The sequence below is a fragment of the Carassius gibelio genome, chromosome B17 (assembly GCF_023724105.1).
Source record: "Carassius gibelio isolate Cgi1373 ecotype wild population from Czech Republic chromosome B17, carGib1.2-hapl.c, whole genome shotgun sequence".
NCBI classification, from domain to species: domain Eukaryota; kingdom Metazoa; phylum Chordata; class Actinopteri; order Cypriniformes; family Cyprinidae; genus Carassius; species Carassius gibelio.
The window spans coordinates 26,279,141-26,303,114 of NC_068412.1; the positions used below are offsets into that span (position 1 = coordinate 26,279,141).

The window sequence follows — 23,974 nt, forward strand, 5'->3', positions numbered from 1 at the left end:
AAATCTAAAATTCTTAAATATCTGCTGGATCTATCTTTTTGACACTGTGAATCATAAGATCCTCACGTTCACACTCTAATCACTATGCATCACAGGGAATCCACTTCGCTGGTTTGAATCCTATCTCACAGGTTTTTAGGGTGATTTTGGGAAGAGGGGTATCCAAAGCACATCATCTGGTCACTGGGGTTCCTCAGGGATCAGTTCTAGGACCCTTCCTCTTTTCCATATATACTACTTACGTACACATGGTTTCTTCTACCACTAATGATACAGTTGATGACAGTGATGATAGAGCTCTATCTCTATTTAACCAGATACAAACCTCTACAAATTATTCATAATGCAGCGGCACTTCTGGTCTTCATTGAGCCACACCACACCTGTCACACCTCTCTTTATCTCCTTGCACTGGCTACCGGTTGTGGCTCACAACAAGTTCAAGACATTGGTGCTTGTGTATACAGCCACAGGCTCAGTACCTACTTTCACTCACTATTATGAATCTACATCCCCTCCAGAAGTCTGAGATCCGCTAGTGTGCGACGTCTTGTAATGCAATCACAGAGAGGCAAGAAATCACTACCAGAACATTTTCTTTCACCATTCTTAGCTGGTGGAATGATAATAAAAATGAAATAAAATGTAAACAAACAACAACAACAACAAAAAACTCTTGCTTCTCTTTACTTAATCCCCAGTCTAGCTTGTACTTTTTTGAACAATACTTTAAAAACTTGGTATTACAAGCACTTCAAGTGTCTATTAGCCTTTTTAAGATGAATTGCTTGATTTATTCCCCAGTTGTAAGTCGCGTCTGCTAAATGAAACAAATGTAAATGTAAATAAAAATTATTTTTCAGATTTTTCATATGATTATGATGGTATGTTTTTCTAAACACTGTTTTATGAAAATGCATATTATAAAATAACAAAAATAGTATACATTTAATTATTTACTTATTAAATAATGCTTTGTGCATTATGATACACGTCTTTTTATCATATTTGAATATATTTTTTTATATTATATATATTAATATTTCTTTAATATATTATATATTATTAAATAATCATTTATATATTTACATGTCATATTGCAAGTTAAAAAAATAAGTCAAGACTGCTTTATTGTCAATTCTTCCACATGTACAGTACATATAATTAAAATTGCATTACTGTCAGACCCTTGGTGCATACAGATAACACTAACAGTAAAACATTAAATACAGATAATAAACTAAAGTACAACTATACAAATAGGTCATGTAAAAGAAAGATAAGGAGAGCAGCACAAGGTACATGGCAGATATAGTGCAAACCAGTGAAGTAAACACTGCAGATATAATGATTGTAGTGCAAAAGAGCTTATTCAATCTGAAGGCATTTTACATTAAAAAATTGTTAATAATAAAGTATTTACATACGTTTCTAAAGTTTGAGATTAACATAACTTTCTTGTCTTTTGAGTTCTTTAAACTACTGTAGTGAAGGCTTGGCTTATGACTATTAAACAAGTCTTGTTTACGTAGTTTGGCAACATTCCTGGAGCTTGACTCGCAGGATTCTAAACGCGCCATCTGTTCATCGCGCCCTTTACTTTACCGTCGCCTGCCTTTCGGCCAATCAGGTACGAGTATTTGGTGAACGTGAGGATAACGCGATTAATATTAATGAGCTATTCCTCTGTCGTAGTAGAACTCCTAGTATTTACGCCAGAGACAAATCAAACTGAGAGTGCCCCATAGTACATCGATCTTCCAGTTTCTGCGTCCAGAATTCAGAATCTGCACTTCAGGTAAACATAAAAGTTCACCGAGTTAAACTTTTTTGCATTGCGTAATGAACTTTGTACAGGCAGAAGTGGCAAGCAAGTAACTTACAAGTCGTGTTATGTTTTATGCCCTTTGTGTGCTTTTTGCCCAGACTTGTTCGATTTGAATAAAAGAAAATAAAACTAGTTTCCAATGAAGAAGGCAGTGCTGTTTAGCCTGTGGGGTGTTGCTGTTACACCCTCCCTTGCCCAGATCTTGCAGAAGTTTGAGGAAACTACTGGTATTTCGAGGTATGTGACTTTATTTTATATAAAATATTTTATATAAAATAAAAAAATAATAATTTATCATAAATGTTTATTAATTATTTCTATTTTATGTCAAATAAAAATGTAATACATTTGTTTATATATATATATATATATATATTTTTTTTTTTGTATAATTCATAATTCAATTGTATAATTCATTTATTATTATATTTAATTACCAATACTATTTTGCTCTAGGGGTTTCATAAAGAATGTAATTGCAAATCTTGGCAGTGAGAATGCACTGTATCGCCTGGAGAAAGGAAAAATCAGCTTAACTCAGGTTATTTTCATTTTTTCATCAAATGTATTCATGCATATGACATGACAGGACATGCCAGCAGTGCAGCAAAAATATTTTCTCTTGTATAACTGGTTTCACTTATCAGATGATTCCTGAGCTTGAAGCTGAGTGCCAGAAGGTTGCAGCTGATCAGGGACTTTCTTTACCTGCACAATTCTCAGCACAGAAGCTTTTCAGTGACATTGGTCAAGTAGAATTCAACAAGCCTGTTCTTGATGCTGCAGCTGTCCTCCATCATCATGGTACGTTGCTTTTGTTTTGCAAGGTTTTGAATAAACATTTTTTATCCTTTTCTGTTGAATTGTTGATTCATCTCTTAAAAATCTCTTATCTCTCTCTCACACACATAAACACACGACGGGCAAAACTCTGCATTTGAACATTCAATAGCAAATACTTCAACTAATAGCAAAACATTCTTACAGTAGCCAGATTGTCGTAGCAAAGTCAGAATAAACTCCTCCTATAGGTTCACGAAAAAGGTTATCCACTGAAACCATGGATTATATCTTTGCGTGAACATTTGGGCAGCAATACGCAAATATTTCCACATAGTTATGTAGATATGTGGGGCGTGTTTAAAACGAGGCGTTTTAGGAGTGTGTGGCAGAGTCTTAACTTTGATAAAGAAAATCTCTTTGGATTTAAGACTTTAGTCTTTGCAACTTTACAGATCTTATTTATGCCCCAAGAGCTTGTTACATTCCAAAGAGAAAGGAGAAATTGAAATCACATAATTTGACCACTTTAAAGTAGTATTTCACCAGAATATGAAAATTTGATAAAACTTTACTCACTCTTAGGCCATCCAAGATTTAGATTGGATTGTTTCTTCATCAGAACAGATTTGGAGAAATGCAGTGAATGGGTGCCGTCAGAATGAGAGTCCAAACAGCTGATAAAAACATCCACAAGTAATCCACACCACTCCAGTCCATCAGTTAATGTCTTGTTAACTGTTTATTCATATAACATTATTCATAATTACCCTTCCGCCAGTGAAAAAGTCCAGCTCCTATTGTCCTCTCACAGCAAAATCCATCAACATATTTGTTTTTATCTGTCCTTGATCTGTGCATATTTCTCTTCTGATTCAGACGAGATGACTTTTTCACTGGGGAAAGCAGTGTTATGGATAGAAGACTCACACTTTAACCAGAGCCAATAGTTTAAAGTTAAAAGTGTCTTAATGATGTTTTTTTTTTTTTCTTACAAACACACAGCTTTTTGTTTCATAATACATTAATTGATGGACTGGAGTGGTGTGGATTATTGTGATGTTTTTATCAGCTGTTTGGACTCTCATTCTGATGGCACCCATTCACTGCATAGCATCCATTGATGAGTAATATTACATTTCTTTTATTTTTATTTTTTACGGTGAAGAAACAAACTCATTTCTGGGATCTGGGATGGTCTGATGGTGACTAAATTCTCAACAAATTTACATTTTTTGTTGAACTTTTCCTTATAGGCATCTCTACCGGCGTCCTGGCCAATATCTGGGTGGATGACACTGATCAGAGAGATGGTGTCGCTAGGATTCTCTCCGTTCTGGAAAGCCATTTCAACCTGGTTGTGAGATCTTGTTATGACGGTGCCAGAATCCCAGAGCCAGACATCTTTACCAGTGCCCTTGAAAAACTTGCGCTTAAACCTCAAGAAGTAAGAGCACTAAATAATTTCAGAAGCTCTCCGATTGGAACGAGATGGATTCAAAACCTGCTAGCTAAGGATGTAACCAAATGCTCTTATAATTGACTTGTTTAAGGCAGTCTGGCTGGATGTGGATGAAGAAAGTATCAAGGCAGCTGAAGGTTTGGGAATGACGGCTGTTCAAGTCAAGGACATCACTGAGGCTCTTAAGGAAATCCAGAAGCTTACAGGAATAGAGGTGAGGAATTCTGACCCTAAACCTCGTAATTCCATTGATACACTGTACAAAAATGAATTTATAGTATAAGCTGCAAAAGGTCTACTTCCCTTATTATATATAATAAAACTGTAACTGTAATACTGTTAAATTGACCGTTTTTAGAAGTTAAAAAGAACAAGTCATCTTATAATTTTCATAAAAAACATAAATGAGCTTTGTCATTTGATGGATAACTTGACAGGTCACCGGTGATCTCCAGCCACCCTCTTGTGATCCTGACAATGTCTCTCATGGATATGTGAACATTAAGGTAATTTATAATGCTTATCTCTGTTTTAATTGTCCCAGAGTTCACTGGCAGTGTGTTATGTTTAGCAAGGGTCATAAAAAGTTTGTTTTTCTGTTTATCAGCCTGGCGTGCGGATCCACTTTGTGGAATTTGGAGACGGACCGCCTGTTCTCCTGTGCCATGGCTTCCCCGAGAGCTGGTTTTCCTGGAGGTATCAGGTGGGGAACCTCAAATATTTCAATCGATGCAGCCTTTGAAGGTAGTGAGATTATAGTGAGTCTCGTAGGTTAGTAGTTAAAGATCAGGGCTGGTAACCCACGGGTATTGGGTTTACACGCCAAAAGCGGTGATTCACTGGAATAATGTAAGCTGCCTTGGATGATGAAAAGAAGAATGGATCCTTTTCACAGACTGTGATTTATTATGTAATCTAGCAACTTCTTTTGTGGTTTCATTTTTAAAAGATTTAATGTATAATTATAATACTCTGTGTTTTATTACTTTGGTATTAAATTACGGAAAATCGGTTAATGCTTCTGAGCGAGTGTTTCTAGTGAGGGCACATTTCACATCTTTTTGTCTTCTGACCATCATAATCAATCTTTCTTTAGTTCTTACTCTTTTGGAAAGTCATATAAACTTTAATGTTTTTTTTTTATTTGCCATTGGAGCAAATAGAAATGCAAAAAATAATTTATTGTGGTGAAGTTTACCCAACTGTTTTGACCTGGAAATGGGATGCAAGAGTTTTTTAAGCATTCTAAATTACTCTTCTGTGGCACTTTAGTGCTTATTATTATTATGTATCTTATGGATTAGGGGCTTGAACAAAACCTATCATAGAGACTTTGGGATGATTTCTTTGAGTCAGTAAGAAATAACCTAACATCCTATCGACCTTGTAGCAATGCATTAATAACACTGGGAACATCTTAACAACCTCATAGCAAAGCTATCAGAGAACACAAGTGCCGCTCAAGTACTATATCCTTCAGGTGTTGTTGTTTTTTGTTTATTGTTTCTCATCAGATTCCGGCTTTGGCCAATGCTGGATTCAGGGTTCTAGCTCTTGACATGAAAGGTTACGGTGACTCCACTGCTCCACCAGGTCAGTTATAATTATATACAGCATGTCTCATGCTTTGTGTTTTCTTTTACATTACATTTACATGCTTTTATCTAAAGCGATGCATTAAAGAGGAACAAACGTGCTTCGTCAAGAAGCCAAAAATATGCATGATATACAATGCAATGTTTGACAACTAGATTAGGAAGAAAGCTAGAGAAGAGGGGAACTTTTTTGTGAGGGTATACCGGTAAGTGCTTTGGTTCGAGATTGTGGGGTGGTTACAAAAGTTATCTTCAGCTGCTTCCTGAAAGATATGATTATTTCAGCAGTTTTGGGTGGATGTTGACAGCTCATTCCACCAGAGAGGAACAGTGAGGGTGAAGGTTTTGGCGAGTGGCTCTTTGCATGAAAGCACAAAAAGGTGTCACTTTTTCAGTCACTTGAGTGTTAATGCATTCTGTTCACGCTAGCTATATTCTACGCACACTTGAGATCTTATTGTGAACAATTCATCTGTGCATGTTAAAATTTTAGATGTTTAGACTTCTCTCTGGTGACAAACGAGGACATCTTCAGTCATCAAAACTCTTGCGTTCATCTGCCTCCAGTTTTGAGTGCAATGGCAACATAATTAAAATCTCATCAACAACTGATACATACAACCAAGTCAAGGCCATGCATTTGTTATACTCAGATGTAACACGATCTGTCTACTTGCGTTTCAGCATGACTTTAAATACTGCCCTTGTTAAAAGCAGTGTTATTCCCCTTTCAAAATGAAAAATTAAATAGCATTGCTAAACATAGGGTTAAAAATGGCCTTAACCTGGGATTGAAAAAAATAAACCCTTTAGTTGTGTTTCATAAGATGCTTAACCTATGACAACTACTAACTGCAGTCTACAGAATCAGTGCATAGGTTGTTTTTTAGATGGATACTTCCTTTTTGCTCATTGTAGATTAAAAATGCATAGTCTTTCTCAGGAAGTTTCACAAGGTAACATGTTAAAGGCTTTTTTAATTGCATCCTGTGATCAAGGACACTTAAGATACAGTAAATAAGAAATTCTCATTACTATTGGCAAGTTTGCAGAACATGATGCTTTGACTTAGTTTGCAATAGCATCAAAGCCTGTTCAATAGCCACTATGTCTGTGAATTATACTTAAATCAATGCATGAGTGAGAGATCCTAAAATCTGCTGCCGAGAGTTTGTTTTAAATGTGTGTGTATGTGTGTGTGTGCGTGCGTGCGCTGCTTGCTCAAATGTCATGCTTTAGCTTTAAAAGCAGCATGAATTTCCAGCTAACTGAAATAAATGCCTCAAGGGATTCCAGGCACTCCAGTTCCCATGTTATCGCTGCGGCATCATGCTGAGAATGAAAATGAAAAGCATTGCTCTTTAGTATGTGCATCAGGTCACTTCTGTGATGGGATCTGAAGTGTATATAAAGAACTGTGTGTGCAGTGACAGTGCATGTTTTCAGCAATAAGTTATGAGAGGCTGTGCTGTATTTTGAATATATATATTGAATATAGCATGACCTCAAGGCCTGCATCAAATTTGGTGAATGAAAGCCACTACTTGTTTCGTATGAATATTGGACTGCTAAAATCCTAGCATATCAAGCATTCTCACAAAATATAATGCACTGTAGCAATTTTGCTTTTGATAACCATTTGTAAGGTGACTAATTCATTTATTATCCTTTAATCAGCAGATAATTTGCCATGCATCTGAGTCAGATTACAGTTTTTGTTCAAGTTTCAAATGATTTTTAACATTTATGAATGATTCTAAAGATATTATTTTAAGCCTAATCTTAATTTCAAGGTTATAATCATATAAGACTGGTGATGGAAGAAAATGCAAACAAGAGCCAGATGTTTTCTGCTACATCATGCTTTACTGCATTCAAACAGTGACAGAAAAAGCTTGCTTTGTAAAATTATTAAAGACATTAAATGGAGTATTTAAACATTTTCCACTTGTTGCAAATTGTAAATTAAACTCTAAATTTTTTAATATTACATTTTCAAACACATTTGACATGTTATTTTGATATGTGCATTAAAGCTAAAACATATACTGTATAAAATTATAAAAATCTTATTATTATTGCTCTGTTTTATTCCCACCTTTTTCTGCAGAGATTGAGGAGTATTCTCAAGAACAAATCATGCTGGTAATTAAAACGAATCCATGTGAATTTATTTATCCATCTAAGTTTATAGCAAAATGTATTAATGTTGCATACAATTCTGTCATCCCTCTCCTGGCTTTTTAGGATCTGGTGACATTTTTGGATAAAATGGTATGTACAAGTTTTTTACTTTCACACATGCACATGATTACAGGATTTCTGAACGGCTGATTTATGATATTGCATAATATTGATAAACATAAGATGCATTGCTAATATTTTAGCCTTCGTCTTGTAAGAAATAATTAGAGTTGGGACTCAAGAACAGTGTCTTATTATTAACAAGTTTGCTTTAAAAAAATACTGCAACCGGATGATTTTCATTATGTTTCATTAGAGGTTTTTGAGCTAAAACATGAGCGAAGTTTCCCCTTTTCAAGCCATTTCATAAGAATACAATGCTCTTTTTAGTCTTCCAGGACAAACTACATCACTTGCCAAATGATTGTATGATAAAAATGTTTAATCTGTTTGGTTGTGATTCTTTAATGAATGTGTGAACACTGTAGCAGAAATGAGTCAAATCAGACAAATCAAAGAGTCTATCAGAGCTGTGTGCATTGAAACATGAGCTGAATTCCTCAGGAAGTCATAAATCAGTTCTAGTGCCACAGGAACCAAACAAGATAACCAACCAACCAACTTGTTCACACAACAGCTTTCAACATTAACACCAATAGAACAATTATTGACAATTTTAATTCAAAGAAGAGATTGTCAAATTTATTGTTCGTGATTGGAATGCAACGCTGGACATCACATGTAAACCCAGGAGATCAAGTTAAATACTTGCATTGACTTCCCCCCCCCAGCCAGTGAAACCAGACTGAAATTCCTAAGGGGGAAGGGCTTTAAACCTTTGTCTTCACAGAAAAGTCCTTTGCCAGAGAATGGCAAAGAAACCCTTTTTATACATTATATATGGACCAGAATGAACTCAAAAAAGACTTATGAATGAATCATTCCATTGCTTAACTCCATATTCATTTACGTGTAACCCACACATTTGACTATCATGTATAATCACTTATTGTGTATGTCTTTTGATAACTATAGGATACCTAGTCATGTCTAGTATTCAAATAATCGCATTTTCTTGCTTGATATTGTCCTGACAATCATTTATTTGTAAAATATATCATAATCATGTTATAGGAATCATGTCCAAAATTAGACCCTGTGAGGCAAGAACCACATGCTTGGTAAGATAAACAAATGATTTATGATACCCAAGACTCAAGAACATATCTGATTGGTCAAGGCAACATTTGAGGGGTGGCCAACAGGAAGTTTTAAATACTTTGGACACGATGTAATTTCGCTTTTAGTCATGCCTTGCTTTTAGTCTGCTTTTAGTTCTAGTCTGCCTGCTGCTATTAGCCATGCCTTGCTTTTAGTCTGCTTTTAGTTCCAGCCTTGCTCGTGCTATCAGTCATGCCTGCTCTTAGCTTGTAGCTTTGCTACCTAGCTTTAGCTTGTAGCATCTAGCCATGTGGTTAGTCATCATGGTTCTTCGAGCGTGGTTCCAGCGTGCCTGCCTGCTGCTACTTATGCCACAATGAGAAGGAACACAACCTAGTCTCGTCAAACTTTATTTCTTTTCTTTTCCGTTTGAGAGTTTCGTGTTCTGAGTTAAGTTTTGTAACGTCGACCTCGTCTGCGCGTTTGAACTCCGCCCAGCCACACAACTCCAGCTTCAGCCAACGCCCAAGCACGGGCTCCCCAAGACGTCACTTCAGCCAACTGAACTTCCAGCCAATCAGCGACACCGGGATACCCCTTTCAATGGGAGTCCCTTTCACAGGAAACTAAGGCAACGTATCCCCAGATATTTGTTGTGCTGGTGTATCTAATATAATTTTAGTCACATTGAGGAACTCAATGCAAGGGCTAATTACGTGATTGATGGTTGTTCATGTCTATGCAATTTAACGTATTGCTGTAAACTTGGGATTCCATATTTCCATTCTCTTAAACTCATCTTTCCTTAACTTTCGACCTTCCTGCAACTTGTGTGAATGTGTGTGTGCGTGTGTTTATGTGTTAGATTAGTTTATATGTCTTAGATTTATCTAATAAAGCCTTATTCATATTGAAAAGAGAAGTATCTTGTGTTTTGTGCTTACAAGTTAATGTCTTAAACTGCCGATCTTGTTACTGTGCTAATTGATAGTGTTTCACTATAGTTTGGATATTAGTATCCAGCGCAGATTTGATGTTAAACGGCTAGTTCACTGAATCGCAGGCGCGTCTCCGTGAACAGCCGTGAAACAGTGATTCTGTTCAAATTCCCTTTAAAATCTTAAATGATTCCCTTTGAGCTAAATTGACCTGTTTCCCTTACATTTATCATGGTGGAGAATATGCGGGCAGTTTAATCTAAATTGTGAGCATAAACCAAGTTATTTAATCTTTGATTTTGCTAAAGGAATGAAAGGTGAGAAGCTTGCGAGACTGGAGTGTGTGTTTGTGTTTGTGTGACGTAAGCAGCGCGCGCCCTCCCGCTTGAATGAAAGGAGCTAGAGGAGACTTTAACTCGAGTCCGTCTCCCCTTTATTATCAGCAGTAAGTGAACTTAAAAGTAAACATCTGAGATCGTACAATAAGGTAGAAATTGAGCGTGTTCCTCATTTGTGTAATGCCTTGTTTTATAGCTGATTTGATTTCACTGCGTGTTCCAGTGTCTCAAACGCTATCTCAGTCACTGTTTGCTGAACGGAGCTAAACTGTTAGTGTTTAAAAAGGGATATAAATCGGTGAATAAAGAATAGTTTTGAGCGGGTTCCTCAATCTATTTATCAAAGTCCCCGTATTCATATTTCATATAGTTTGATTGCCAGTGCGTGTTCCACTGCCGAATCAAATTTGATATTCGACTCCCCTAAGTTAACGTTAAACATTAGAGAACAATGTTTGCCCACTTGTATCCGTTCACAAAGTGAATGCAATCTCGCGTAACACTGCGTGTGTCCGAGAGTAATTTGAATGGGAGTGTTTTAAAAGCTTGATCAAGTAAATTTTAACTGTGTACCAACAGCGAAGGAAAACTTTTATGTTTGTGTCCAGAAAAACTGGCACGGAGAATCAAATTGCTGAGATTGATATAATAACTACAGCAGGAAGCTGCTATTTGAATTAAGATAAATTTAACTCTATACAAACTGAGAGTTTAAGTGCCACATCGCAAAACCAACTGAAAGGCGGTGTTGTTATTTGTACAGTGTTGAAATGAGCCGACATTTCATGTAACATGCTTAACTGTATTTGCAACAATGCAACGATTCATGTGCTGATCCACTAGAATGTGTTTTGGTTGCCATAGTGACGACCGTGACCCGGAAGCCTAACGTACTTCCGGAGCAACTCTGAACTGTGCACGCGCAGCGCACAAACTCTGCGGTGTCGCTAAGCTAACGAAACCATTGCATTTACATTGAAGTCTATACTAAAGCCACTAGCCTCAAAGGTTAGCCGTTAGCATTACCATCCAGTGGTAAAATAATGTGTGTTTGGGCAACGCTGACGTGATTTAACCATTTTAAACATCTTAACTAACACTTGTTAGTCTCTTTCTTTTTATCGCTCTCTCTTCTCACTAGACCACTTATTTTCATTTTACTAGAAAGGGAAATACTGACTCAAAATTATTCAATGTCAAATTGAAATTTAATTGAAACATTAAATTTATTTGGAAGCATTTAAAATTTCCCTCTCAGATCATTTCATATGATCTTTTATTTCTAGTATTCTCTTTTGGGTCTAATTATTTTAGGAATGAATAAGCCTTGAACTTTGGAAGTTAAAGTAAACTTATTCTTCCTAATTTATTTATTACCCATCTGAATATATGCTATTCAGACCTTTACTTATTTGAATGCGTTTTACCCCTCTTCCTGTTTTGGTTATACACTTAACCACTATTGTTTTACGTATTGATTTCCTCTTTTTAATTTCATTTTTGCATATTTTGCCCATTTATTAATTTTTTTTTTAATTTTCCTATTTCTTACCATTTCTTTTGTGTATCCTAGCCTGGGAACGACAAACCTGAGCCCTAAAAGGAGACATTGTTATCCCTCACTACGAGTTCAAATAAATTAGAAAGACAACTCTCTTTCACTTAAAGTTTATTTTGTTTGATAAGTTGTGCAGCAACTAACACAACGCTCTCCTTGTAGTTCAGATAACCGCTACTGAGACTTACCATCTCCGTCCTCTCTCTCCTTTACTTTCCTCTTCTCTTTTTACATTTGTAGGACATGTAAGAACCATCAATCAATTCTAAGTGAAGTAAATACACAATCGTGCCAAAGACGACGAATCATCCTTATGAATTTGATTGTAATCATCCTCTCATTTGTTCTTCCTAACCTCCCTACATTTGGAAACGCAATCCAAGTTTTAGCATCTCATCCATCGTTGAGATCAATTTAATAGAGATACGTGTTGAGCAACTGTCGCCTTTGCTGACTCCCTGGTGAGCCGTCCAACTGAAAGGTGTACGGTGTCAATCCTGTCAGACTAAGAAAAGAGATATCAGAATTATTATTGTATTCTTTTGTCCAAAGCAAGAAATATAATAATATTGTTTACGTTTTTGATAACATTTAATTGGAAAAAATAATTTTCCTCATTTGAAAAACAGAAATTTTGCTTGTCATTTGAATTTGTTTTTCACCTCTGTCTCTCTTTTCCTCTTCCTCATTAGAGTGACAAAGTCTTCGCATCTCTAGTCTACTTAGACACCCTGAGACCAACACAGTCATCACCACATTTCACTAGTGGTTCACAATCACTGATACAACACTTAGTTGTCCCACCACACATAGGCTTTTACTCCACACAGATCTGTGTCAGTCTCTCTTCTCCCCAGCGTGCCAACATGCCGCAGACTGCAGACCCCATTGCCCATGGGGAAGATGTGAACATTTGGCTGAGAGGCATAACAGACAGCCTCACTCCAAAGACATTTGAACTGTTATTATTTTTAATAATAATCCTAATCCTGAGAAGATTCCTGACACAAGATTCAAGCCAGAACAACAACCACGAGGAGCTAGTCAAGATCACGAGCTCACTAAGCTATGCCTTCACAACCCAGCTGAAACTGAGCGACAAGCACATCACCCACCTTCAAGAGGAGCTGGCACGTGCTCAACATCGCATAGACAAGCTGGAAGTGAAAGTTCAAAATCAACTCAAAGCACCCAGCGAGAGGGAGCAGGATACAACAGAACAAGTTATGAAGCTCCTAGCAGCCCTGGCAGCAGCTCAGCTCGACCAGCGACATGCAACGGCTGCTCAGAAAGACCTGGTAAACAGACTCCAGTATGCCGAACAGCTACTAGAGAAAGCCAAGCTAGACATCAGAAACAAGAACTCTGAAATCAGTGCTTTGAAAGACCACCTTGAAAGGTACAGAACTGAAATGGACAATCTGACCCAACAACTAGATGATACCAACGATGAGCTCTACATGGTCAAAAAAGAACTCCAAAATGCTTACAAGCACAAACTAGAGCCAAGAAAAGAGAAACATCTCTTAGCCTCATCACTGCTGAGCAGAGCAGAGTCCCACGTCCAAGAACTGGCATGTGACGAAAGGAGCGAAGGGCCACAACCCAAAACCTCACCTGCCTTCGCCACACAACCCTTTCCTGCCAACGAAAGAAAACCTCCCGTCCAAGGCCTTGAAGCTGCACACGGGATGACAATCAAAGACCTCAACAAGCTGTCTAAAAACATCAGCAGGTTCAACCCGAACTCCACAGAAAGCCCCGACATCCAAGCTTACCTGCGAGATATCGAATTTCACCTGGAAGTGAGACCTCATGTGACTGACAGAGACTGGTTATACCTCCTTAGAGCCACGTCCAGTTCCGAGGTACGAAACTTTCTAGATCGACAGCCCAGTCAAACCAAGTCAAACTACCAGCGACTTCGTGAGGTCCTGATTAAAGAGTTTACAGACCCAGAGTCTGAACATGGACTGTTAACTGCCTTGGAAACCAAACAAGGTCGTCAAGAGACTCCACAAGCTTACTACAACCGACTCCGACAATCCTACTTTGGTGCACACAACAACTCTGACCTTGAAGAGGATGTGAACTTCAAAACCCTCTTCCTAAAGAATCTGCACCCCGGAGTCAGTCACCATCTAGGTGTCATGGCCTGTCCGAACTCCATGACCATCCAACAGTTGCGTGACCTAACACAGAAGGCCTATAACAAGCAGAAGTTGGCCTCAAAGAAAGGTAACAAAACCTCCACACTCTTGAACTCTGTCAACAAAGACTCAAGCCTTGCACTGGACGACACCCAGCGGCATCACAACACCAGAGTCTTCCATCAAGAGCACAGAGAACGTGACGCCCATATCCACGACCGCTTTCAGCCCAACTGCTGGAAAAATCCATGGGACCAGCCACGCTTCTCAAGAAACCAAAAGGATAACATCTGGAAACCTAACCAGAGATCCAAAGGTAATCACTTGACTCATCCAAGAGCAACTCGTGTGGGTAAGCGACAACAAAACCCACCTCAGCACCACTCAGACATGCACAGTGCTGAGTATGCACAAGAACATAACTGCTTACCATTAGAAGACACGGAACAAGTCATGGAACAACTAAGAGAGTTCCTTCAAGACAATTTACATGCATATGACCACAAAGTTGAGTCATGCTCGCTGTGACCAGCGACAGAACGGAAGGCCGGTGATCACCTGGTGCACCGCATCAGAGATGACAAGCACCTGTTCAACAACAACCCAGAATGAACAAGTCTTTCACGGCCAACTGTTGATGAAAAATCTGAGGTACTAAAGGACATCACCTCAGTCACTAACAAACTGTCAAATGAACTCAAACTCCAAGTACCACATTCCCTGTCTGTGCAACAGCAACCACCAGAGCACAGAAGGTCAGAAAGTCTGCTACAGCCAGAAGGCATCACAAGAAGAATGCAACATAGGAGACAAGTTTTGCAACTCAGCTTCACACAGCCATGCCAAACTGCCTCCGACGGCGTGCTAAAGAACTTCCTGCCTTGCTGGACTGACCCCTCATTAGACCATGGACACGCCCTCATCCAAGCCAAGGATGCTGAGAGCCAGTCTTCAGTGACATGCTAGAAAAAGGGGGAGACAACACAGACTTGAACAGATCTGACCACACATGCACTACACCAGTAATACACAACATTACCTACACCCAGAGGTAAACACATCTACTGATAACACAGTCAACAAACATATTCTTCCCACAGGTAGAATATCCAACTTTTAGCGTAACAAAGTTACACATACCCACCATGAAGAAACGTGCAGCCATCCTCACAATAGGTAGAACACCTGACACTAAGTTAAGGTTCACGACACACTAGCTGCACCTGACATCCTAGCTCAATAGTAGTTGTAACACATGCTAGGAAAACCCACAGCAGCCTTGTTTTGTTTTGTTCTTCTTTTACCTATCCTTCTCCTTCCCCTCTTTCCTGAGTAGGTGAAACGCCTAGACACCCTGCGAGGGTCGAAGGTCTGATATTAGGATTGACTCGCAACACCTAATATCCGCCAGCCACTCTAAACTGAATGGAAGCCAGAGAGCTCCATGCATGATAGGTCAATTCATTGAATTGAAAATGAAATTACTAGAAAACTAATGGTAAACATGTAAAGTAAGACAACCTAGAAGAACCAAACAAAGTTAACCACAAATTTGATTGATGAATCAAAATAAAAACAATTTCCAAGACGATCTAAACTATCCTCAATGTGCTAAACTACATTGACTAATTGAACTTAACCACGTGTACCTAAATAGCCTGATGCCTGCACCAGTACAGTAACTGTCATGGAGGTGTTGTCTTGCTGTTTGCTGTGTTTGTCTGCTTCTTCTGCCTTTGTTTCTCCAGCGATCGACGATGTCTTCACCTAAACACCTCGCCGATCGAAAGGGGGATATATGTAGCAGAAATGAGTCAAATCAGACAAATCAAAGAGTCTATCAGAGCTGTGTGCATTGAAACATGAGCTGAATTCCTCAGGAAGTCATAAATCAGTTCTAGTGCCACAGGAACCAAACAAGATAACCAACCAACCAACTTGTTCACACAACAGCTTTCAACATTAACACCAATAGAACAATTATTGACAATTTTAATTCAAAGAAGAGATTGTCAAATTTATTGTTCGTGATTGGAATGCAACGCTGGACATCACATGTAAACCCAGGAGATCAAGTTAAATACTTGCATTGACTTCCCCCCCCCAGCCAGTGAAACCAGACTGAAATTCCTAAGGGGGAAGGGCTTTAAACCTTTGTCTTCACAGAAAAGTCCTTTGCCAGAGAATGGCAAAGAAACCCTTTTTATACATTATATATGGACCAGAATGAACTCAAAAAAGACTTATGAATGAATCATTCCATTGCTTAACTCCATATTCATTTACGTGTAACCCACACATTTGACTATCATGTATAATCACTTATTGTGTATGTCTTTTGATAACTATAGGATACCTAGTCATGTCTAGTATTCAAATAATCGCATTTTCTTGCTTGATATTGTCCTGACAATCATTTATTTGTAAAATATATCATAATCATGTTATAGGAATCATGTCCAAAATTAGACCCTGTGAGGCAAGAACCACATGCTTGGTAAGATAAACAAATGATTTATGATACCCAAGACTCAAGAACATATCTGATTGGTCAAGGCAACATTTGAGGGGTGGCCAACAGGAAGTTTTAAATACTTTGGACACGATGTAATTTCGCTTTTAGTCATGCCTTGCTTTTAGTCTGCTTTTAGTTCTAGTCTGCCTGCTGCTATTAGCCATGCCTTGCTTTTAGTCTGCTTTTAGTTCCAGCCTTGCTCGTGCTATCAGTCATGCCTGCTCTTAGCTTGTAGCTTTGCTACCTAGCTTTAGCTTGTAGCATCTAGCCATGTGGTTAGTCATCATGGTTCTTCGAGCGTGGTTCCAGCGTGCCTGCCTGCTGCTACTTATGCCACAATGAGAAGGAACACAACCTAGTCTCGTCAAACTTTATTTCTTTTCTTTTCCGTTTGAGAGTTTCGTGTTCTGAGTTAAGTTTTGTAACGTCGACCTCGTCTGCGCGTTTGAACTCCGCCCAGCCACACAACTCCAGCTTCAGCCAACGCCCAAGCACGGGCTCCCCAAGACGTCACTTCAGCCAACTGAACTTCCAGCCAATCAGCGACACCGGGATACCCCTTTCAATGGGAGTCCCTTTCACAGGAAACTAAGGCAACGTATCCCCAGATATTTGTTGTGCTGGTGTATCTAATATAATTTTAGTCACATTGAGGAACTCAATGCAAGGGCTAATTACGTGATTGATGGTTGTTCATGTCTATGCAATTTAACGTATTGCTGTAAACTTGGGATTCCATATTTCCATTCTCTTAAACTCATCTTTCCTTAACTTTCGACCTTCCTGCAACTTGTGTGAATGTGTGTGTGCGTGTGTTTATGTGTTAGATTAGTTTATATGTCTTAGATTTATCTAATAAAGCCTTATTCATATTGAAAAGAGAAGTATCTTGTGTTTTGTGCTTACAAGTTAATGTCTTAAACTGCCGATCTTGTTACTGTGCTAATTGATAGTGTTTCACTATAGTTTGGATATTAGTATCCAGCGCAGATTTGATGTTAAACGGCTAGTTCACTGAATCGCAGGCGCGTCTCCGTGAACAGCCGTGAAACAGTGATTCTGTTCAAATTCCCTTTAAAATCTTAAATGATTCCCTTTGAGCTAAATTGACCTGTTTCCCTTACAACACAGAAGTGTTATGGTGGCGTTGCACATTATTTTCAATATTAATTAAAAGCATCACAAAACCATGTGTGGCAACAGAGCTGAGACGTCTAGACCTCAAACGGATAAGGGACTGTTTTTGAAACTCTGTTTATCCATATCTAGTTGGTCCACAGTTAGACCAGCATATTCTGCAGTGCAGATAACACATTTTGGCTTATAGTTTCATATATATATATATATATATATATATATATATATATATATATATATATATATATATATATATATATATATATATATATATATATATATATATATATATAAGCTTGTCGTGTATCAGAATGGGACATATCACTGTATTTCTGGTCAACGTCTTTTGGAAAGTTTTCCAAGAAGAGTAGAAGCTGTTTTGATGCAATTAATTTACTATAAATTAAATGCTTTTAGTCATATTCTACTTATTCTACATATATTCACCTTCCAACTCGTTGCAACCAATCATAATTTAGAATTTTACAATGTGACGTGTAAGGCATTAGAATCTTATGTGATGTTAGAATGATGTTAATTGACCCTTCATTGGGCGTTTGATTGACAGGCGATCTGACCAATCATAAGGCAGGATCTGTCAATTGGTCAGACAAACAAAATTGACAGGAGAATAGATTTACCTTGGTGGAAAATGTTGTGCACTGATGTCTTTCCACGGTTGAAACAAGATCCCTTCTGATGTTCATTCATGTTTATTTCATGCTTTAAGTAAATGTGGAAAGATGATCGGTTCACATGCACTTGAACTGAGATGCTACAGTGATCTGTCATGACGAGCTACAAAATGATATTTACTGTTGGAACTTTCTTTAAAAAAATTATAAAATCACTTTGTTTCATACCAAAAGGAACCTGCTCTGTCTTGTCTGTCACCTTGAAATATACATTTCACCGCATGAGAACATGATGTTTGGTGTGAGACTGGCGATCGTAACTTAAGGGGACAGGTTTTTGCAAAGGATAAAAGATGAATATTTTATTTACTTTATCTAGTAAAATACTGAAAAAAAAAATCACCTTTAAAGTTGTCCAAATTAATTCTTAACAATGCATATTATTAATCAAAAATTAAGTTTTGATGTAGCTACGGTATGAAATTTACAAAATATCTTCAAGGACCATGATCTTTACTTAATATCCTAAGATTTCTGGCATAAAAGAAAAATCAACAATATCGACCCATGCAGTGTTTTTTATTATTATTATTATTAATTTTTTTGGCTATTGCTACAGATATACCCCAGCAACTTAAGACTGCTTTTGTGCTACAGAGTCACATATATAGTTTTCTTTTCCGTGGGTTTCTTTTGATTTTGTACTGAAATATAATTTCTATGTCATGAAATGTTCCTGTGAACTTCAGGTAGTTTTATACCTTGTTTTTTTTGTTTTGTTTATTGTCTTCAGCAATTTGAATACTGTAGCAAAAACTATTGAAAATAAGAGCTTAATTAAAAATTATGATGAAAGTACATGCATTTATTACTATGAAAAAAAATCTACAATGTTAATCCTAAAATAGTATATATTATTTCTGAGATTTCTTTTGATTTTGGACTGAAATATGATTTCCTATGTCATGACATTTCCTGGTTGTAGTGTGATCATTATTGCACAGATGAGATTATAATTGTGTCTTTCTGCTCCGCAGGGCATCCCACAGGTCACTCTGGTGGGTCATGACTGGGGCGGTTCTCTGGTGTGGAGCATGGCACAGTTCCATCCTGAGAGAGTGAGGTATTGCATTTCAGAGAGAACCATTGACAAAATGATTCAGGAGTGTCATGTGTGTTGGTTTAGTTCGATGTCTGTTATGCACCGTGCACAGAAATGCACACTTTTTCTTCCCATGTTAAATAATTTTATTTCGACATGCAGGGCCGTGGCGTCTCTCAACACACCTCTTTTTCCTGTGGATCCAAACACAAATCCAATGGAGAAACTCAAGGCCTTGCCGATCTTTGATTACCAGATGTATTTCCAGAAGCCTGTGAGTAATTATCAATACTGAATTATGTCCATTTATACACACACATACTGTATATATATATATATATATATATATATATATATATATATATATATATATATATATATATATATATATATATATATATATATATATAATTGTCTGTTGTTTCAGGGAGTTGCAGAGGCTGAACTGGAGAAAAACCTTGAGAGAACCTTCAAACTGATGTTCAATGCAAGTAATGATCCTGTAAGTTTTCTGAGTTTAACTTTACATTTATTCATTGAATTTCATTAGAGTCAGATGCAAAGCTGAGAAAGAAACAGCTCTTCTTTTCATACAATGACAGTTCATATTGGCCTTGTCTGTCAAGCTCAGAATGGGAAAAACACCATGAAAGGATTCTGGTATATAAGACATTTGCACTATATTTCATGTTTTCCAAAGCATTATGATAGCTTTGCGTCAGTAATATTAAATTATTCTTTAAATGGGGTTCTTGGTCACTTGTGAGTATTTATGAAGTTAATTGATGACCAAGATTTCCTCAAGATCATAATCATGCATGCATTTTAAAACGTTGTTCAATAAAATAGTGATAATTCATGTTGCACTAGCAAACATCTAGAGAGAGCAGGAACCTTATATATGCGTGAGTAAAATCCTCCCTTCATCTGAAGTGACACGGTTATCTGTTAGATATTTACATTGCTTATCTTCGGCATCAAAAGCCAGCGCTGATGGAGATCACAGAGGCGAAGCGTGAGCGGTTGGTGCTGAATGACCCGGCATATTAATGAGGGCCACTTAAAGGGCTCCCATCCGGGACTCTGATCCTGGACTAATGAATCATGAACAGCAGGCCATCGCTCAGCCTCTGGTAGCCACACACTGCATCTTAATGGGGCAGACACAATCCCCTTCTTCTGATAACATCTGGAAATCACCATGAGGAGGGGAGACACAAGCCACTAATTGCATTCACACGTTTCAGTGCCATTTATCTAACAAAGAAGCACATTATTTATGCAACAGTCATTTGAAGGAATCTTCTTTATTTTTTAATTTCTGTGATATTTTGGCCTCGTTATATGTGATTCTGGGACATTTTTAGCCAATTTTATGGTCCACCAGGGGAAAATCGTATGTCTGATCGATTAGAAAAGTAATTGCACAGATTTTCCCAAGCAGCTGCACATTTTTGGAGGTGTAATTAATGCTTACTACATAGCAGCACCTTTTAAAAAGGAAAGGACTTGTAGTGTTTTATTATAAAGGAAGGACTGTATAAAAAAGATTTAATAACCAGAATGTCATGGAGAAACACAGTAGAAATTGCATGGTAAAAAAACAACACTCTGAATACATTAGCAATGCATTTTTGTAAATTGAAATAAATTAAGCAGAAATATTAGATGACTTTAACTTATTTGTTTTTAAATTTCAGTTAGTTGGCAAAGAATTTTTTTTTTTAAGATGAATTACTAACATTAATAAACTGAAAATGAAGTAAAAATGAAAGATAAACAGAATTAAAAAACTAAATATAAAACATAAAAAACTCAAATAAAAATAAAAACGAAATGTATTAAAAAAAATTAGAATATATATATATATATATATATATATATATATATATTTTTTTTTTTTTAAATAAAAGCTAATTCAAAATACTGATTAATACAATTATAGTAATTATTAATATTTTTAGGTATATAATATTAATATATTAGGTTTTTTAGGGTTTTTTTTCAGTTAATTAATTGCAAAGGCAACATTTCTTCAGATAAACAGAAATTAACTAATTAAAAAACAAACAAGTGAAAGCATAATAAAATAAAAAATTAAAATATAAGCTGAATCTAAATATTTATAATATTATATAATAAATATAATAATATTTATATTATTAGCTTTCATTCTTATATTTCATTGTATATATTTTTCATGTATTTATTTATTTTAGTCACCATTGGCAATATTTCTATTTAATTTCACTTAAGTTAAACTTTTAAAACTACTAAAACTAAACCTGAAATTGAAATTAGAGATAAAAATAAATATTAAAAAATGTATAAAAACTACAAGAAATTTTAACTCAATTAAAATTTAAAACTGAAAATATAAAACAGCTAATTCAAAATATTAATAAATACTATAATAGTATATAAATAATACTAAAATAACCACCTAAAACATTTTATTATAATCTGCAGAAATCATTTCCTAGCACCGCAGGAGTCTGCCAGAGAGGTAAGAATGTCGTCTTTTCTGCTTTTTATTATTTGATGAATATGAATCAGCAGTTCAAATAGCTTCTTTTATGTAGTCAGCTTCTGATTTAGTTCAGTGTTTTGTATAGAAGAATGAATGAATGTGGGATTTGAGTCACACTCGAGAAGAACGCTACGAACTGTTTGTGCTCCGAGCCTCAAAAGACTGCATGACTGCGCTGGCCTTATGGGTTTGTTTTCCTTGGCTGCTCTTTTGTTCATCAGGTGGATTGTTTGTGGGGTCACCTGAAGATCCGCCCCGCAGTGCTATTCTGAGCGAGTCTGCGCTGAAGTATTACGTTCAGCAGTTCACCAAGAGCGGCTTCAGGTACACTGAGCAAAAAGTGCATCTTATTTATGTGCATTCATATGCATCGTGATGTGCTCAAGTAGGACATGTTGTTATTTTATTTTTGGCGTGCAGTTTTTAAGTCTTATCAAACTATCATTTCCTTCTGATTTTAAGTGTGAGTTCTGCTTGATATCAGTGTTGTTTCAGGCATGTCCTGCTAGACTGACTCATGTTGTGCTGTGGCTTCATATTTCTTCAAAAAGTGTTTTATATTTGTTTAACTTTTAAATAAAAATGAAATATTTATTTAAAAAAGGAAAGGAAAAAAAAAATTTAATCTCTTCACCCTTAAATAAAAACATTTCATCAAGTCATCATTTACACATCATGTTCATTTTAAACCTGTATGATTTGTACAACGATAAAATATATATTTTTTAATTAAATAATTAGGACCATTAAGATTTTATACTTTGTTACTTAATTTTGTTTCTGCGAAAACATAATATACAACATATTTTGTATATATTTTTTGCACATATAGGATGTATATATATATCCTTTTGTGTGTGTGTGTGTGTATACTATTTGCATATGCATCTGTTCTGTATTTAACATTTCATATTTAATATACAGTGTTTTTATTTATCTATTTTGTTTTATTGTATGCACACACACACACACACACACAGTTTATAATGCATGCATTTATTTTGATCACAAAGGAAGATGGTCAGAATGTTTTTATGCTACATCAGTAGTTTTGATGAATCTGCATGTAATTGAAAGTGTTACATGAAGGATGAATATATATAAGTGCAAATGAGATTTTCAGCACACAAAGCTATCTTTTAAATATAATTTGTAAGTAATTAGGACTATTCTTGTAATTAGGTATTTTCTTCCGCAGGATAAAGAGTTTGACATGTGAACTAAGCCTTTAAACGTGAGGCACTGATAATGAATGCATGCTCATGCACGTGGCATTGATGACATGTTGTGACTGAGGGTCTGGTTTTGTCTCAGGGGTCCTCTGAACTGGTATCGTAATGGGCAGAGGAACTGGCTGTGGATGTGTTCCAGGCCGAGGGGCAAGGCAAGTATCCTCACCGCGCTCCTGCTCTCTGACACCATCACTGTCAGAAATACCCAAGCGTTGCTTATTCCAGCAATTCAACAGCACATCTAGCACAGTCCTGCAGCCTGAGCGGAGCAGATGGTGTCTGTTCCCTCGGCCCCGACATCTGCTCCTCCATCTCCAGCTGAAGTGCTGTAACTGGGCTTCACTCATTAATGTGTCTTTACCTGCTTCTTCTTTAAAATCAGTTGCACTTTTTAAAAATACTGATGCAGATTAATTAATCAAGTTATTCCATGCTGATACAAAAATAACACTTTTGACATTATTTTCAAAAATCTCATTATGTTAAATAGCTTATCTTGTTGCATTATTAGTTAGTTCCTTAAGACTGTCAGAACTGATTCGATGAGTTGAAAGTACAATGCAGTGCTTCTGCCGTCACAGATCATGATGCCAGCTTTAATGGTGACCGCAGGAAAGGACCCTGTTCTTCTGCCAGCCTTTGCCGCAGGGATGGAGAACCTGGTGAGGAACCACTCTGTTCTTCTTCCATTATGTTAATGCTGCATTCAGCTCGTGTTATAATTACCATAATAATGACTTGGAGATTTTGACTGGAGTTGTTCACATCCCCAGACTCACAGATATATGGAATCTGATTTACAGTGCAGACTTTTTATCACACAGATTAA

The 23,974-nt window shown here is 36.8% G+C and overlaps 1 protein-coding gene across 1 annotated transcript in view; it reads left to right on the top strand.

Annotated features, from left to right (window-relative positions):
- Positions 1 to 1,630: 1,630 nt before the first annotated feature.
- ephx2 (epoxide hydrolase 2, cytoplasmic) overlaps positions 1,631 to 23,974 on the top strand; it is a 30,629-nt gene continuing 8,285 nt past the window's right edge. Inside the window, exons 1-18 of the mRNA XM_052580661.1 lie at positions 1,631 to 1,798; positions 1,927 to 2,065; positions 2,285 to 2,369; positions 2,476 to 2,632; positions 3,865 to 4,055; positions 4,162 to 4,284; positions 4,508 to 4,576; positions 4,678 to 4,773; positions 5,585 to 5,663; positions 7,776 to 7,810; positions 7,913 to 7,939; positions 19,319 to 19,404; positions 19,546 to 19,657; positions 19,811 to 19,885; positions 21,853 to 21,889; positions 22,135 to 22,237; positions 23,228 to 23,297; positions 23,727 to 23,807. Coding sequence (XP_052436621.1) covers positions 1,968 to 2,065; positions 2,285 to 2,369; positions 2,476 to 2,632; positions 3,865 to 4,055; positions 4,162 to 4,284; positions 4,508 to 4,576; positions 4,678 to 4,773; positions 5,585 to 5,663; positions 7,776 to 7,810; positions 7,913 to 7,939; positions 19,319 to 19,404; positions 19,546 to 19,657; positions 19,811 to 19,885; positions 21,853 to 21,889; positions 22,135 to 22,237; positions 23,228 to 23,297; positions 23,727 to 23,807 — 1,524 coding nt within the window. The 5' untranslated portion in view covers positions 1,631 to 1,798; positions 1,927 to 1,967. The remainder of the gene's footprint in view (positions 1,799 to 1,926; positions 2,066 to 2,284; positions 2,370 to 2,475; positions 2,633 to 3,864; positions 4,056 to 4,161; positions 4,285 to 4,507; positions 4,577 to 4,677; positions 4,774 to 5,584; positions 5,664 to 7,775; positions 7,811 to 7,912; positions 7,940 to 19,318; positions 19,405 to 19,545; positions 19,658 to 19,810; positions 19,886 to 21,852; positions 21,890 to 22,134; positions 22,238 to 23,227; positions 23,298 to 23,726; positions 23,808 to 23,974) is intronic.